The sequence below is a fragment of the Oncorhynchus kisutch genome, linkage group LG17 (genome assembly GCF_002021735.2).
Source record: "Oncorhynchus kisutch isolate 150728-3 linkage group LG17, Okis_V2, whole genome shotgun sequence".
Lineage (NCBI taxonomy): Eukaryota > Metazoa > Chordata > Actinopteri > Salmoniformes > Salmonidae > Oncorhynchus > Oncorhynchus kisutch.
In genome coordinates, this window is record NC_034190.2 from 66,674,770 (window position 1) to 66,693,000 (window position 18,231).

The 18,231-nt window shown below is 41.2% G+C and overlaps 1 protein-coding gene across 1 annotated transcript; it reads right to left on the reverse strand.

The window, feature by feature from the left end:
- Positions 1 to 7,773: 7,773 nt before the first annotated feature.
- LOC109908143 (dnaJ homolog subfamily C member 11) lies at positions 7,774 to 18,013 on the reverse strand. Its single transcript, XM_020506652.2, has 16 exons — positions 17,871 to 18,013; positions 16,935 to 17,064; positions 16,699 to 16,772; positions 16,452 to 16,553; positions 16,233 to 16,361; positions 15,992 to 16,114; positions 15,739 to 15,812; positions 15,395 to 15,584; positions 15,197 to 15,282; positions 14,929 to 15,045; positions 9,598 to 9,753; positions 9,304 to 9,373; positions 9,076 to 9,133; positions 8,818 to 8,960; positions 8,391 to 8,520; positions 7,774 to 8,251 (listed from the first exon to the last, which is right to left on the reverse strand). The coding sequence occupies exons 1-16, from the start codon at positions 17,940 to 17,942 to the stop codon at positions 8,226 to 8,228; spliced, it is 1,680 nt and encodes a 559-aa protein (XP_020362241.1). The 5' UTR covers positions 17,943 to 18,013; the 3' UTR covers positions 7,774 to 8,225.
- Between the last annotated feature and the right edge of the window lie 218 nt (positions 18,014 to 18,231).

Here is an 18,231-nt window from a genome sequence, read left to right on the forward strand (position 1 = left end):
TATCTCTGTCATTTCTACAGATTTCATTTCAGCAAACTGTCTGTATTTACACAATGGCTGGACAACATGTGCTGAGATTACTTTTATCCAAAGAAACACATGGTATTCTGCTCGCTTAATTTCATTCTGGATTGTTTCTGCAGCTTGTGCAACCGGAAAAACCTGCTGTGGTTTTACTCTACTTTTATGTGAGACTGTCTTGTGCAACATCAAATTCTGTATGGTTTGAGGCTGAGCCATCTTTGCATGATCACATTACATCTAAATATTTAATTGAAATTACTAGATTGAGCAGAACTGATTTTCTTGTGCCTTTTTATTTAGCAGTTTACCATCTTTGATAAGAGTTACTCCCTGTACGACCCATGTGCAGTGAAGGCCTGCCTATTCAAATCCTTGGATGTCAACAAATAGCTCATCAGAAGGTTACAAATGAAGAGCCAGCTTATCAACAATAGAAGGCTTGACTTGAAGGCAGCATGGGCTGAGTTGTCGAGTCCACGCTGCTGGTGGAATCTGGCCAGTGCTGATGCAAAGAATCTATACGACCCAGTGTACAGAGCAGAGCTGTGAATATCAGCTGACACATTGACATTGCTTTTATTGGAAAGCTATTTTGCATTTGTTGATCCTCTTCTGAAAACATTGTTTTGAAGATAACTTTTTAATCTATTTTCAAATCTCGCTGCTAAATCATTATTTTGATATGGTACACTATTCCAACAGTTTACAGGGACCTTTCTGGACTAACTTTTCATCCCTGAATTAACATTTATCAAGGATTCCAAGACACAAAAATAACGTTTTAAAACATTTAATTGAGATGTCAACAAGTTTGGCGCATGCAGGCATTTAAAACCTGACCTGATTTTTTTTCAAAGATATAGACACACACACAGTACAAGTCAAATGTTTGGACACACCTACTCATTCAAGGCCTTTTCTTTACTTTACCATTTTCTACATTGTAGAATAATAGTGAAGACATTAAAACTATGAAATAACATATGGAATCATGTAGTAACCAAAAAAGCGTTAAACAAATCTAAATATATTTTATATTCTTCAAAGTAGCCACCCTTTGCCTTGATGACAGCTTTGCTTTGATGACAGCTTTGCACACTCTAGCAACCAGCTTCACCTGGAATGCTTTTCCAGCAGCCTTGAAGGAGTTCCCACATTTGCTGGGCACTTGTTGGCTGCTTTTCCTTCACTCTGCGGTCCAACTCATCCCAAACCATCTCAATTGGGTTGAGGTCAGGTGATTGTGGATGCTAGGTCATCTGATGCAGCACTCCATCACTCTCCTTCTTGGTCAAAAAGCCCTTACACAGCCTGAAGGTGTGCTGGGTCACTGTCCTGTTGAAAACCAATGACCATATGGGATGGCGTACTGCTGAAGAATGCTGTGGTAGCCATGCTGGTTAAGTGTGACTTGAATTCTAAATAAATCACAGACAGTGTCACCAGCAAAGCACCATCACACCTCCTCCTCCAGGCTTCATGGTGGGAACCCCACATGCGGAGATCTTCCGTTCACCTACTCTCCGTCTCACAAAGACACGATGGTTGGAACCAAAAATCTCAAATTTGGACTCATCAGACCAAAGGACAGATTTCCACCATTCTAATGTCCATTGCTCGTGTTTCTTGGCCTAAGCAAGTCTCTTGTTATTATTGGTGTCCTTTAGTAATGGTTTCTTTGCAGTAATTGACCATGAAGGCCTGATTCACACTGTCACCTCTGAACAGTTGATGTCTGTTATTTGAACTCTGTGAAACATTTATTTGGGCTGCAATTTCTGAGGCTGGTGACTCTAATGAACTTATCCTCTGCAGCAGAGGTAACAACTGGGTCTTCCTTTCCTGTGGCGGTCCTCACGAGAGCCAGTTTCATCAAAGCGCTTGATGGTTTTTGCGACTGCATTTGAAGAAATGTTCAAAGCTCTTAATTTTCCCGGATTGACTGACCTGCATGTCTTAAAGTAATGAGGGACTGTCAATTCTATTTGCTTATTTGAGCTGTTCTTGCCATAATATGGACTTGGACTTTTACCAAATAGGGCTATCTTCTGTATACCAACCCTTCCATGTCACAACACAACTGATTGGCTCAAAAGCATTAGGAAAGAAATTCCACAAATGTACTTTTAATAAAGCACACCTGTTAATGAAAATGCATTCCAGGTGACTACCTCTTGAAGCTGGTTGAGAGAATGCCAAGTGTGTGCAAAGCAGTGGTATTTCATAGTTCTCATGTCGAAACTATTATTATACAATGTAGAAAATAGCAAAAATAAAGAAAAATCCTGGAATGAGTACGTGTGTCCAAACTTGACTAGTACTGTACAGTTGTGGCCAAAAGTTTTGAGAATGACACAAATATTAATTTCCACAAAGTTTGCTGCGTCAGTGTCTTTAGATATTTTTGTCAGATGTTACTATGGAATACTGAAGTATAATTACAAGCATTTCATAAGTGTCAAAGGCTTTTATTGACAATTACATGAAGTTGATGCAAAGAGTCAATATTTGAAGTGTTGACCCTTCTTTTACAAGACCTCTGCAATCCGGCCTGGTATGCTGTCAATTAACTTCTGGGCCACTGATGGCAGCCCATTCTTGCATAATCAATTCTTGGAGTTTGTCAGAATTTGTGGGTTTTCGTTTGTCCACCCGCCTCTTAAGGATTGACCACAAGTTCTCAATGGGATTAAGGTCTGGGGAGTTTCCTGGCCATGGACCCAAAATATCAATGTTTTGTTCCCCGAGCCACTTAGTTATCACTTTTGCCTTGTGGCAAGGTGCTCCATCATGCTGGAAAAGGCATTGTTTATCACCAAACTGTTCCTGGATGGTTGGGAGAAGTTGCTCTCGGAGGATGTGTTGGTACCATTCTTTATTCATGGCTGTGTTCTTAGGAAAAATTGTGAGTGAGCCCACTCCTTTGGCTGAGAAGCAACCCCACACATAAATGGCCTCAGGATGCTTTACTGTTGGCATGACACAGGACTGATGGTAGCGCTCACCTTGTCTTCTCCGGACAAGCTTTTTTCCGGATGCCCCAAACAATCAAGAAGGAGATTCATCAGAGAAAATGACTTTACCTCAGCCCTCAGATGTCCAATCCCTGTACCTTTTGCAGAATATCAGTCTGTCCCTGATGTTTTTCCTGGAGAGAAGTGGCTTTTTTTGCTGCCCTTCTTGACACCAGGCCATCCTCCAAAAGTCTTTGCCTCACTGTGCGTGCAGATGCACTCACACCTGCCTGCTGCCATTCCTGAGCAAGCTCTGTACTGGTGGTGCCCCGATCCGGCAGCTGAATCAACTTTAGGAGACTGTCCTTGGTGAAGCCTTCTTCACAACAATTGAACCGCTCTTGATGATCCGATAAATGGTTGATTTAGGTGAAATCTTACTGGCAGCAATATCCTTGCATGTGAAGCCCTTTTTGTGCAAAGCAATGATGACGGCACGTGTTTCCTTGCAGGTAACCATGGTTGACAGAGGAAGAACAATTATTCCAAGCACCACCCTCCTTTTGAAGCTTCCAGTCTATTCAAACTTAATCAGCATGACAGAGTGATCTCCAGCCTTGTCCTTGTGAACACTCACACCTGTGTTAACAAAATAATCACTGACATGTCAGCTGGTCCTTTTGTGGCAGGGCTGAAATGCAGTGGAAATGGTTTTTGGGAATTCAGTTAATTTGCATGGCAAGGAGGGACTTTGCAATTAATTGCAATTCATCTGATCACTCTTCATAACATTCTGGAGTATATGCAAATTGCCATCATACAAACCGAGGTAGCAGACTTTGTGAAAATGAATTTGTGTCATTCTCAAAACTTTTGGCCACTACTGTATATATAGTTGAAGTCAGAAGTTTACATACACCTTAGCCAAATACATTTAAACTCAGTTTTTCACAATTCCTGACATTTAATCCTAGTACAAATTCCCTGTCGTAGGTCAGTTAGGATCACCATTTTATTTTAATAATGTGAAATGTCAGAATAATAGTAGAGAGAATTATTTATTTCAGGTTTTATTTCATTCATCACATGCCCAGTGGGTCAGAAGTTTACATACACTCAATTAGTATTTGGTAGCATTGGCTTTAAATTGTTTAACTTGGGTCAAATGTTTTGGGTAGCCTTCCACAAGCTTCCCACAATAACTTGGGTGAATTTTGGCCCATTCCTCCTGACAGAGCTGCTGTAACTGAGTCAGGTTTGTAGGCCTCCTTGCTTGCACAAGTTTTTTCAGTTCTGCCCACAAATTTTCTATAGGATTGAGGTCAGGGCTTTGTGAAGGCCAAACCAATACCTTGACTTTGTTGTCCTTACGCCATTTTGCCACAACTTTGGAAGTATTCTTGGGTTCATTGTCCATTTGGAAGACCCATTTGTGACCAAGCATTAACTGATGTCTTGAGATGTTGCTTCAATAGATCCACATAATTTTCCTTCTCTCATGATGCCATCTATTTTGTGAAGTGCACCAGTCCCTCCTGGAAGCAAAGCACCCCCATAACATGATGCTGCAACCCCTAGTGCTTCACGGTTGGGATGGTGTTCTTTGGCTAGCCTCCCCTTTTTCCTCCAAACATAACGATGGTCATTATGGCTAAACAGTTCTATTTTTGTTTCATTAGACAAGAGGACATTTCTCCAAAAAGTACAATCTTTGTCACCATGTGCAGTTGCAAACCGTAGTATGGCTTTTTTATGGCGGTTTAGGAGCATTGGCTTCTTCCTTGCTGAGCGGCCGATATAGGACTCGTTTTACTGTGGATATACAGTGGGGCAAAAAAGTATTTAGTCAGCCACCAATTGTGCAAGTTCTCCTACTTAAAAAGATGAGAGGCCTGTAATTTTCATCATAGGTACACTTCAACTATGACAGACAAAATGATTGGTGGCTGACTAAATACTTTTTTGCCCCACTGTAGATACTTCTGTACCCGTTTCCTCCAGCATCTTCACAAGGTACTTTGCTGTTGTTCTGTGATTGATTTGCACTTTTCGCACCTAAGTACGTTCATCTCTAGGAGACAGAACGTGTCTCCTTCCTGAGCGGTATGAAGGCTGCGTGGCCCCATGGTGTTTACATTTCCGTACTTGTTTTTGCAGATGAACATGGTACCTTCAGGCATTTGGAAATTGCTCCCAAGAATGAACCAGACTTGTGGTCTACAATTATTTTCTGAGGTCTTGGCTGATTTCTTTTAATTTTGCCATGATGTCAAGCAAAGTGGCACTGAGTTTGAAGATAGGCCTTGAAATAGATCCACAGGTACACCTCCAATTGAGTCAAATGTCAATTAGAAGCTTCTAAAGCCATGACGTCATTTTCTAGAATTTTCCAAACTGTTTAATGGCAGTCAACTTAGTGTATATAAACTTCTGACCCACTGGAATTGTGACAGTGAGTTATAAGTACAATAATCTGTCTGTAAACAGTTGTAAAAATTACTTGTGTCACGCACAAAGTAGATGTCCTAATCAACTTGAAAAAACTATATTTTGTTAACAAGAACTTTGTGGAATGGTTGAAAAACGAGTTTTATTGACTCCATAAGTGTATATAAACTTCCGACTTCAACTGTATAAATGGCATTTCATGAACACATACATTACCGGTGAAAAGTTTAAACACATATTCATTCAAAAGGTTGTTCTTTACTTTGACTCTTTTCTACATTGTAGAATAATAGTGAAGACGTCAAAACTATGAAATAACACATGAAATCATATAGTAACGAAAAAAAGTGTTAAATAGCCACGCTTTGATGACAGCTTTGCACACTCTTGGCATTCTCTCAACCAGCTTCATGAGGTAGTCACCTGGAGTGCATTTTCATTAACAGGTTTGCCTTAATATAAGTTAATGCGTTTGAGCCAATCAGTTGTGTTGTGACAAGGTAGGGTTGGTATACAGAAGATAGCCCTATTTGGTAAAAGATCAAGTCCATATTATGGCAAGAACAGCTCAAATAAGCAAATGGAATTGACAGTCCCTCATTACTTTAAGACATGCAGGTCAGTCAATCCGGAAAATTTCTTCAAATGCAGTCACAAAAACCATCAAGTGTTATGATGAAACTGGCTCTCATGAGGACCACCACAGGAAAGGAAGACCCAGAGTTACCTCTGCTGCAAAGGATAAGTTCATTAGAGTCACCAGCTTCAGAAATTGCAGCCCAAATAAATGCTTCAGAGTTCAAGTAACAGACATCAACTGTTCAGAGGTGACAGTGTGAATCAGGCCTTCATGGTCGATTACTGCAAAGAAACCATTACTAAAGGACACCAATAATAACAAGAGACTTGCTTAGGCCAAGAAACACGAGCAATGGACATTAGACCATAAGTAACAGACATCTCAACATCAACTGTTCAGAGGAGACAGTGTGAATCAGGCCTTCATGGTCAAATTTCTGCAAATAAACCAATACTAAAGGACACCAATAAGAGACTTACTTGGGCTAAGAAACACAAGCATTGGACATTAGACCGGTGGAAATTTGCCCTTTGGTCTGGAGTCCAAATTTGAGATTTTTGGTTCCAACCACCTTGTCTTTGTTTGATGTGGTGTGGGTGAACGGATGATCTCCGCATGTGTATTTCCCACCATAAAGCATGGAGGTGGTGTTATGGTGCTTTGCTGGTGACACGGTCTGTGATTTACTTAGAATTCCAGGCACACTTAACCAGCATGGCTACCACAGCATTCTGCAGCAATACGCCATCCCATCTGCTTTGCGGGACTATAATTTGTTTTTCAACAGGATAATCAATCAAATGTATTTATAAAGCCCTTCTTACATCAGCTGATGTCACAAAGTGCTGTACAGAAACCCAGCCTCAAACGGCAAGCAATGCAGGTGTAGAAGCACCTCCATTCTGTATAAGGGCTATGATGGAGTGCTGCATCAGATCACCTGGCCTCCACCATCCCCCGACCTCAACCAAATTGAGATGATTTGGGATGTGTCGGACCGCAGAGTGAAGGAAAAGCAGCCAGCAAGTGCTCAGCGTATGTGGGATCTCCTTCAAGACTATTGGAATAGCATTCCAGGTGAAGCTGGCTGAGAGAATGACAAAAGTGCACAATGCTGTCAAGGCAAAGGATGGCTATTTGAATAATAACAAATACATTTAGATTTGTTTAACACTTTTTTGGTTACTGCATGATTCCATGTGTGTTATTTCATAGTTGAGGGCTTCACTATTATTCTCCAATGTAGAACATAGTAGAAATAAAGAAAACTGAATGAATAGGTGTTCTGAAACTTTTGACCGGTAGTGTACTTTTTCTAATATATTCCCATCTGTCAAGTTACCCTAAAACTTGGGACTACAGTGAATTAGATCTAAAATGTCAACAATAAACCACTCAAATGACATAACTGATTATAGCCCTACTCCTGGTCTGTTATTTTCTGTACTTGTAAGTACAGTATGTCATGTTATCAGAGTGTGATTTTATACTGCATGAGAAGGGAGATAGTCAGCCTTGTACTATTCACTAACCGGTCAGGCACTGGACACCCAGATGTCATAGGCTTATCAATTGATCTCCTGACAGTGCAAACCATACAGAAGGTGGGGCACACTTCCAATCATCTTTGGGTTTATCTTTTGACAAATATTTGATCATTTTGTACAAATGTGCAGGCCAATAATCCTTATACTCTTGTATCATTATTTACATTTCAGAAAGCCCATTAGTTTGTTTAATAAAAAATAAAGTTAAAAATAAACTAAATATTGTGACAAAATATTGTTTCAAGCACAATTTCCCAAATGAGTTATTGCAGCTTGAAAAATATTGACTTTAATAACATGGCATATACAGAGATGCATTCATACCTTCAATAGGGTCACATAGGCACTGCAGTGTTAGTACAGTACGGAGTCAGACATTACAAGCCATACCTGAAAGGGGAGTACTTTAAAGATCCATAGACTACTGTAGGCTGAGGAAAGCGAGATTATGACCATCCCATTTTTAGAGTGAATTTCATTCAAAAGGGCAACCCCTGCGGAGTACATTTCTGACATGTCTCATCGGCATAATTAGATGGAAAACATGAAGGTGGATATGCATGACTTTTTAGGGCACAATGAGTAACTCCGTGTCTCTACAATACAAGTCTGTTCATCCATTGTCAAAGTTTAACATTGTGTCATGTCCCTTTTGGTCCAGAAAAGAGGCTCCTATGTGTCAGCATCAATCCTGTGAGCTAAGAGGTAAAAAAGAAATAACAAAACCAAGAACAAATCTATGAAACACATTCAATTGAAAATCTTGAATACAAATACACTGTATTTTAAGAAATGCAACTCATTTAGTTGAGCAGACACATTGATAAGGCTACCTACATTGTTTTGGTATCCTGAGTGCTTCCCCATCAGGGGAGAGAACTTGATGCATCACCCCCCGGAACTGATACAGGACTTTCAGGCTCTTCTCCTCCCCCACACAGGGGTCATAGAACCCAGGTAATCCAGTCTGGGAGAACAACACAATAACATCAGTCATCATCACAGACCTGTTAACACTACTTTCTACGCAGAAGGCGGTTTATAGTTTCAAGGTGAGTTTCTGTAATCACACAATTGCAGTAGCATTAGCAGTACCATGATCAGTGTCATACTCTGAAAAATGTTAATCAACACATTACTCAACTGACATTTTACATTCAGTCATGCAAAAACATTTTTTTTTTTTAAAGAGGGAATTTTTGTATTCAGACATTCAGGGCAACCGAGCTATGATAGAGTTAGTCCAGTAACTATAGCTTTATACCTTTGTAGCCTCGGTGAGGATGAGCTTGGAGTCCTTCACCAGGCATTGCAGTGGAACAGACACATCAATGACCTTTGCCCGCTCATGCCTCCGACTGTTGTCGGTCACAAACTTGCCATACCAAGCGTTGAGGATGATGAGACCTGATCCAGGACATAACATCCTGTCAGCATGTTGAGTCAATCAACTAGTTTTATATATTTTCTAATGTTTTCTTATACTGATCATTCTGGTGCTGACAGAAGCCCATTTACTTACCCATTCTGGATTCCTCAGTTTCAATGATCCTGCGCACAGACTCCTGCATTAGCAAAACCTTCAGAAGAGAAATGTCAGATTTGCTAAAATTCACACAAAAAATGAGACAATAGAGCATCCAGTCCTAGTGTTTTAATCATGTATAAGAAATGTATTTGCTTGACACCAATGTACGTCTATGAGGAGAAGTTGTTTCTGTATGTCTATAAGGAGACTTCGTGCACTCACAGCAGATTCTGCCTCCTGCTTTTTCCTAGCAATGTCCGAGGCTGAACTCTCCCGATGCTTCTCTAGGTCCCTATACAGTGGAGAGGAATAATGGATGAATTAGGAGAGCTTCACAAGATTTACTTCTTACTTCTATTAGTAAAGCCCAGCTAGGATGCTGTAAGGTCATCACACACTATCCATGATGTGTTTTAGGTAGGTTGACAGAAAGTAGTACGTACGCATTTTGAGCAATTGAAATACTGTCAGAGTGACACAGACTAACATTAAGTGTAGATAAGTGGGCAATCTTACTGTTCCTGCTGGGCACGCACGTAGGGCCTTATGATGAGTCTCTGGATAGCGAGGTAGAAGATGAGTGGTCCAACCGTGGCGTAGAACACTGCACTGGGCAGGAGCTGGTCAGTCAGATGGATGGGGAAGAAATATGTCTGGCTGGCACGGTTCAGCCTGCACAAATAAGATGCATCAACAATAACCATGTTTCGATCCAAACATTTTTATGAGAGTTAAATACCTGAATAAAAATAAAAAAAGTATAATTTTCGGTAAACTCTAAATGTCGACAGAACCAAATACGCTTGACAGGTGTGGATATTTTTTGGGTTGGTGAAATAGATCATGCAACAAATGGCAGTGTAAATGTTTTCTTGCGCATTTGGTGATAGTTTTTTCTATGTGGCAGTAAATTTGCCGCAGTCACCGTTAGCAGTGTTGTGGGGTCCCCCCACTACGACTTGGAAAAACATGTTGAGTTTTAAACTACATACGAAATAAGTAATAATGAACATCACAGGGTGCTGAAAGTGCATGGTGATGAGCTTAATGCTCCTTTCCAATAAATATTGGGGGTCTTCATTTGTATGCTGGTGACATGATGATAGCTGCTTGGCTGCCAATTGGCAAATGATCTTGCTGTTATCCATAATCTACCCTCTTCACTGGATCTGCAAACTGTTGGCTAGAGTGCAAGTACCAAGACCAGAGTAGACACGTGCTATTTATTGCAGACATTTTGTGCCAAAACCATCAACAGAGTTGGGATGGAAACAGAGAGCACTGTTTTTTATTTGGGCTATGTCATTACGCACAGCCTTTTATTAGCAAATGTATTCAAAATAAAACACTGAAATACAACATTTACCTAAGTATTCAGACCTTTTACTCAGTACTTTGTTGAAGCACCTTTGGCAGTGATTACAGCCGTGAGTCTTCTTGGATATGACGCGACAAGCTTGGCACACCTGTATTTGGGGAGTTTCTCCCATTCTTCTCTGCAGATCCTCTCAAACTCTGTCAGGTTGCACAGCTATTTTCAGGGCTCTCCAGAGATGTTTGATCGGGTTCAAGTTCAGACTCTGGCTGGGCCACTCAAGGACATTCAGAGACTTGTCTCGAAGACACTCCTGCATTATCTTAGCTGTGTGCCTATAGTCGTTGTCCTGTTGAAAGGTGAACATTTGCGCCAGTCTGAGGTCCTGAGCAGGTTTTCATCAAGGATCTCTCTCTACTTCGCTCAGATCATCTTTCCCTCAATCCTGACTAGTCTCCCAGTACCTGAAAACATCCCAAAGAATGATGTTGCCGCCAACATGCTTCACTGTAGGGATTGTATCGGCCAGGTGAAGAGCATGCCTGGTTTCCTCCAGATGTGATGCTTGGCATTCAGGCAAAAGAGTACAATCTTGGGTTCATCAGGCCATAGAATCTTTTTTCTCATGGTCTGAGAGTCTTTTAGGTGTCTTTCGGCAAACTCCAAGTGGGCTGTCATGTGTCTTTTACTGAGGAGTGGCTTCCGTCTGGCCACTACCATAAAAGGCCTAAAGGCTCTCCCATTTCCACAGAGGAACTCTGGAGCTCTGTCAAGAGTGACCATTGGGTTCATGGTCACCTCCCTGACCAAGACCCTTCTCACAAGATTGCTCAGCTTGACCAGGCAGCCAGCACTAGGAAGAGTCCACTAGAATGGCGCCGGAGGGGATGGCTGGCGTTTTACGGGCTCCTAACCAATGTGCTGTTTTGTTAGTTTTTTCGTATTGTTTGTTATTTATTTTTTAACTTATTTTGTACATTATGTTTCTGCTACCATCTCTTATGACCGAAAATAACTTCTGGACATCAGAACAGTGATTACTCACCTCGAACTGGACAAATATTTTTTCTTTCGAGAGTCTGACGCGAAGGATATAGTGCTTTCTCGCGAACGGGCCCAAATCCCCGTCATTTGCGTGAAGTCAGCGAAAAAGCGGGCGGAGGTCAGGGTGCCTTCTGAGAATTTGTAGGTGAGTGAATAAACCTCCACTACCATCCGTTCTATTGGCCAATGTGCAATCATTGGAAAACAAAATGGATGATATACGATCAAGACTATCCTACCAACGGGACATTAAAAACTGTAATATATTATGTTTCACTGAGTCGTGGCTGAACAACGACAATGGCGGGATTTTCCATGCATCGGCAGGACAGAGAAGCTACGTCTGGTAAGACAAGGGGCGGGGCTGTGTGTCTATTTGTCAATAACAGCTGGTGCGCGATGTCTAATATTAAAGAAGTCTCGAGGTATTGCTTGCCTGAGGTAGAGCACCGTATGATAAGCTGTAGACCACCATCTATATTATTCACAGCCATCTATTTACTACCAAAAAAAACGATGCTGGCACTAAGACCTCACTATAGAAGGCCATAAGCAAACAAGAAAACTGCCCATGCAGAAGCGATGCCCCTAGTGCCCGGAGACTTTAATGCAGGTAAACTTAAATCCAGTTTACAAATCTGCATACAAAGCTCAACTGCTGCCTACATACACAGACTTGAAATAATTGGCCACTTTAATAAATGGAACACTAGTCATTTTTAATGTCACTTTAATAATGTTTACCTATCTTGCATTACTATTATCTCATATGTGAGATATGAGATATATTATCTCATATGTGTATACTGTATTCTATACTATCTACTGTAATAATTTGTTTTAAAGTTGGAGTCAACGATATGACGTGGATGCACAAAGTAAGCAGCATAGTGGGTCAATTTACGCAACAACTAAGAGAGTTGGAGTACGAGGCAAAACTTTGGCTGTTTTGTTCCCGTGGTAACCACATTGTAAGAGCGTAAAGTGAACCCGTGCACGAGAGCGAGGTCTTGCACCTCGTTCTTCGCAATATCTGCGGTGCTGCTACGTCATTTAGCTGACTCTACTTAAGTACTTAGGGCGAGCAAGCAAATACTTCGCCTCCCTCCCAGTAATGAGTGCAAACAGCAGTAACTACACATTTGGAAGCCCTGTCCTTTGTCTGACTCCTGTCCCTCCTATCGCCATGGTGCACCTTCCTGAAAACAATGGCACTATACATTGCTTAAACCTTTTCTGCCAGTACATGTCCTAAAAAGACTAGAATGTTCCAATGCGGTTAGCCAAAAAGATTACATTCTTCATTGAGATATGTCACATTTCAGGTTAATTTCAGGTTCATCCATAACTTACAGGAATCCTTTTCTCTAACTAAATTCATATATGATTTCATGAGAAAATGTTTCTGCAGTGAGGGTGTGTAATAGGGCGGGGCGATGTCAACCTTTGTTCATAAAATATTGTGATATACGATGGTTGGCCAACCAATTTACCTTGTTTATTTTGGGGGACGAATCATAATGAACTGAACGAATCATAATGAAAGCGAATGTTGTTGAAAGCCTGGAGAGAGGCCAAGTGCAGACACATGTTTTACATTTTCCTTTCTGGTGGAGCTTCAGCATGAAACAGCTTTCTGCGGCACGCACATGACGGAGCAAAGTGATAGTCAACTGATGAGGAACATGCTGTCTTGCTGTAGTGTGTTAGGTTATAAATCATGGGCTGGAGAGAAGCAAAGTCTACCGTCTTCAGAATTGGATAATAACTGCTTTATTTGCCTCATCCTCCTCTCTTATTTTTTTAGAACACAAGGCCCACACTAGATTTTTTTTGCAAATGTATCAACAGTGCCTTCAGAAAGTATTCATAGCCCTTGACTTATTCCACATTTTGTTGTGTTACAGCCAGAATGTAAAAAAAATTCTCACCCATCTACACACATTACCCCATAATGACAAAGTGAAACTATGTATTGAAATACAGAAAATCTCATGTACATAAGTAAATGAGTCAATACATGTTAGAATCACCTTAGGCAGCGATTGTTTACAGCTGTGAGTCTTTCTGGGTAAGTCTTAACATGATGACCAGACCGGACGTCTGCATGCGTTGATTTTGTCCCCCCACACCAGACGCGATCAGGACATGCAGGTTGAAATATCAAAACGAACTCTCGACCAATTATATTAGTTTGGGGACAGGTCGAAAAGCATGAAACATTTATGGCAATTTAGCTAGCTAGCTTGCTGTTGCTAGCTAATTTGTCCTGGTATATAAAAAAAACATTCTCGCGCACACACTGCGCATGTGCACGGGTTCACTTTACGCTCTTACAATGTGGTTACCATGGGAACAAAACAGCCAAAGTTTTGCCTCATATGCCATCTCTCCCCCTTCAGGCTTCTTCTTCTTCTTCTTTTTTGGACTGGCACCAACTTTAAAAGGTGCATTACCACAACTGACTGAAGTGTGGACCTCAGTTCATCTTTCAATCACCCACGTGGGTATATGCTCCTAAAAACCAATGAGAAGGTGGGAGAGGCAGGACTTGCAGCGTGTCGAGTGTCACAAATAGAACCAAGTTCTATTTAGCACCTGGCCACGCAGACGCTCGCGAGCAGTGTGGGTGGAATGATTGAATAACGTGTACATTTATTTTGCAACGCTCGCGCACATGACGCGTCCGGTCTGGTCACCATATAAAAGCTTTGCACACCTGGATTGTACAATATTAGCACATTAAAATTCTTCAAGCTCTGTCAAGTTGGTTGTTGATAATTGCTAGACAGTCATTTAAGTCTTGTCAGATTTTCAAGACGATTTAAGTCAAAACTCTAACTAGGCCACTCAGGAACATTCAATGTCATCTTTATTAGCTAATCACACTATTTTAGCATGTAATACATTTTAGGATTCCATTGATAATTTGGTGTGTCTAAATGCAAAGTGTCATTGGTATTACTCAAGTTAAATGAAGGGAAATTACATGATCAATGATATCACATAGGTAAATTATTTTCAAAGGGTTAATGACCTTAGCTTTGAGCACCTGTGACCTCCATTTTAGAAAATCCTTAATTACCTGAAATGTGTCTCTGGTGTTACAATGATATGATAAATGGTACAAATATTTAAAGTCTTTAATCTACCATATTAGCTGATTTAGAAGGGTAAGATATACCAAATACATTTAACTAAAACGATCTTGAAAAATAAAGTAAATATTTTCCAATAAGCCATGCCACCACAATTCAAGAACAACCCAGATGCCTTGTGCCAACAACTACGGTACTGAGATAGTGTGGTTAAAAGGAAAACTTACTAGTAAAAGGCATAAGCTGACAGAACATTTTGTATAGAGGTGCTATTTAAGGGAGAGTAAACTATAAAAATAAAAAGTTGCACAATAATTATGCTCCCAAACATTTAATTAGTATAGCAACCAACGTTTCGGCACACCTAGAAGAAAACTGAGCTATACTTACTTTATCTTGAGGGAGACTCCCTGAGGTACTCCTACACTGACAGTTGCCCCCAGGACACTGTGCCGACTGATCTTCCTCTCCGCACCGTACTCCACCACTGTCCCAAAAAAGCCCGATCTACAAGACAATGACAGACAGTCAGCAAGTCTTCCCATGTTGTCAGTGGCCTGACCTGATGATTTATAATAAAGGTTTCAGTTCTAAGATTCAATGGCCTTAATTTACCAAAATAAACTAAGGCTAAAATCGTATCATGAAGTGGACATACTTGATTGAGCCCTTGACTTTGGTCTGTTCATCGTCCTGGAACTTGTACTGGTAGCTCATCATCATGAAGGAGTGAGGGATCCCAAGCTGCAGAGGGCCAACAAATACAGTTAGGACAGGAAATAGAGAATACATCCGCAACAGACAGTCCCTTCTTATACTACAATTGCTGTATATAATTATCTTATGCTGTGCTGACCTGCATGGCAAAGGTGAAGTGGCTGGTCTTGGTGTCCCTGACGATGCTGGTGTTCATGGAGGACTGGGTGCCCCAGCGCCATTGCAGGTAACCCATGGTGTTCTTGTCCAGGTGCCGAGCCAGCACCGTGGTGCAACCAGGCCGCACGCCCCGGGATGAGAACTGGAGTCCACACTGAGCAGTCACAAAGCTGGAGAAAAACAACAGTCATTATTCAGTATATGTCTTCAGCCTGGAAAAAAAACTACTTTCATTCTACCATATGTCCTTTCTGATTCAACTATAGCCCATACACAATTTGATGCAGCTTTACAGATTTCAAATGTCCTGGAATCTTGACTTACCAGCGAGCAGTGAGGTTGCGGAATATTTTCATTCCTAAGAGGGGCCCGTGTGAGTCTCCTGCCCCAAACTCTACCTGGGTATGTACACAAATATATAACCTCTCACATTGGACTACTCAGTGTAAAATAAAACACAAATGTGATAATTGTTTGATTTATGTAGTGTAGGTGTGTGAGCATGTGAAAGCACTAGCTTGCATTGTGTGTGAGTGATATGTAGGTAGAAATTGTAAATGATTAAGTGGTTCCTGACCTCCCCCCATCCCTTAGCAGAGGTGACTCTCCGTAGTGCCAGGTTAATGTTTCCTCCTCCGTTTCCGTTATGGGTTGACAGGGAGCCAGAGAGAACAGCTGTGTCTGTGGTGGTGAGGGGGGCCTGCAGTAGGTAACAAATAACAATACTCCTGATTATCCAATGTGATGGTCCATCAGGCATACTTTTACCCACTGTGACTTTGCCCCATTTTCAAACCCATTTCAAGATGTTCTATTACCTCTATGGATTGTGATATGTGCATCTTGTTGATCTCAACATGTGGGAAGCCCCCTCCGGGCAAATCCTTGTAATCCTCCTCATAGCGATCAAAGAGGTCTGTGGCATCTACACCCACACTGATCATCCCCTGAATGAGACACAGTCACATCAATAATTGATCATGTGATAGCAGGATTTCAGTCATATAGTTATGAATACATTAGCAACACACACAAACCTTGGGATTGGTCCTCTGCTGTAGCCGTCTCTCCTCCCTCTCTCTCTGCAGACGCTCAAACTCCTCTCGGATCTCTACTGGAGTTCTTTTTCTCTCCACCACCTGGAATCAGTATACCATTTGAGCCATTGCTGCCTGATGATCAGCGACACTCATTACCTTGACAATGAAAATATATAGTACTTTTCCTGCCACAGTACCCTATGTATGTTATAAATACAAGCCAATGAAAAACTGCTGGACTAACCTCCCATCCTTCAACATCCAGCCCTCTCTTGCCATAGATGTCATAGATGGCTCGTAACTGTGGGTCACTTAGGACTACAGCGAGAAACATGCAACTGATCAGTTTCAATGAAAGGTACACATGCATACAATCCTGAGCAGAGAAAATAATAGGTAAGTTGAGCTAAATGTTCAGCTGAAACAGATCAAAATCATGATAGTAAATTACATGAAGTCCCAGTCTAGGATTCATCTTACCCTCATAAGCTTGATGCACTAGGTTAAAGAGCTGCTCTGCCTGCCTCTTTAATTCTGGGTCTCTGTGCTTGTCTGGGTGGTAGAGCATGCACAGTCGCCTGTATGATCCCTTCAGCTCCTCCTGTGTCGCCTAATGGACAAACAGAACAAAAAGTGAGAATTTCAACTTACTTGTAAGAAAGTACTAGTTAGTTAATATGATTCCACTTACAGTTATAGAAAGTCACTAAGTTCAGTGCAGTGTTGCCTTGGCTTCTTTGACATTGCAAGTAGACATTTACATCTTTACAAATAGGTTTAAAAGTGACAACACCTACAATTAAATGTTGCAATTAAGGCCTGACTATGAAGGGTGGCAAGCCAAAGCAGCTAGTCTTTGCTTGGCAGAAACAAACTTGCTAGCAATTTGAAAGCTGGCCATTTTCTAGTCTACTCAGAACCAAAACCCTCGTGAACAGTGGCATCCTGACAGTTACTGGATTTGGTTCTAGTGGAGAGTTGGGATGTTTGGCTTCTGGTGCCAGTGGCAGGTAGAATCAGGGCGCATCCTCTTAAATTCTATAAATATTGCCTTAGGCTAGCCACATTTGATAGAAGTTAGGCTAGCCACATTTTACAGAACAGTCCGAAATCAATGATAAGCGAGGGTCAACTGACTTAGCTAGCTAGCTTAGATGGATAGCTAGTTTTTCCTAGCCACCGTGCTTCTACACCTGCATTGCTTGCTGTTTGGGGTTTTAGGCTGGGTTTCTGTACAGCACTTTGAGATATCAGCTGATGTACGAAGGGCTATATAAATAAATTTGATTTGATTTGAAAACGGGAATCCGCTTCAATTTGTCCCAGAAAACTTTAACAAATTAATCAAACCGACTGTGAAAACACTTCTCAAAACATCCACACAAACACGTCCAATAGGATCCAAACATGCACTACCTCTCTTCTGACATTAAGTAAAGAATAGTAATCGTTGTTGTCGATTTCATCGTCTTCTAAGGCCGGCGCCATGTTTACAACCTTTCATCTCCACTTCCGCTATGTCTCTGTGCTACACTTCCGCTGTTGTTGCCACCTTGTGGACTGGATGTCTTTATCAAGCGCGCCTATAAACATTTTTTGACAGCGTCCAAAACCAGCGCACCAGAAATATTAGAATTAACTTTTAATTGCGCAAATTAGGCTATATTAATCAATTTGATCCATAATGTGCCTCAAACGGGTGTTCTAGTTCCTAGTCCTAAGGGAAGATGTTCAGTTAAAAATCGCAACAAAAAATACATTTGACAACTGTTTGGTA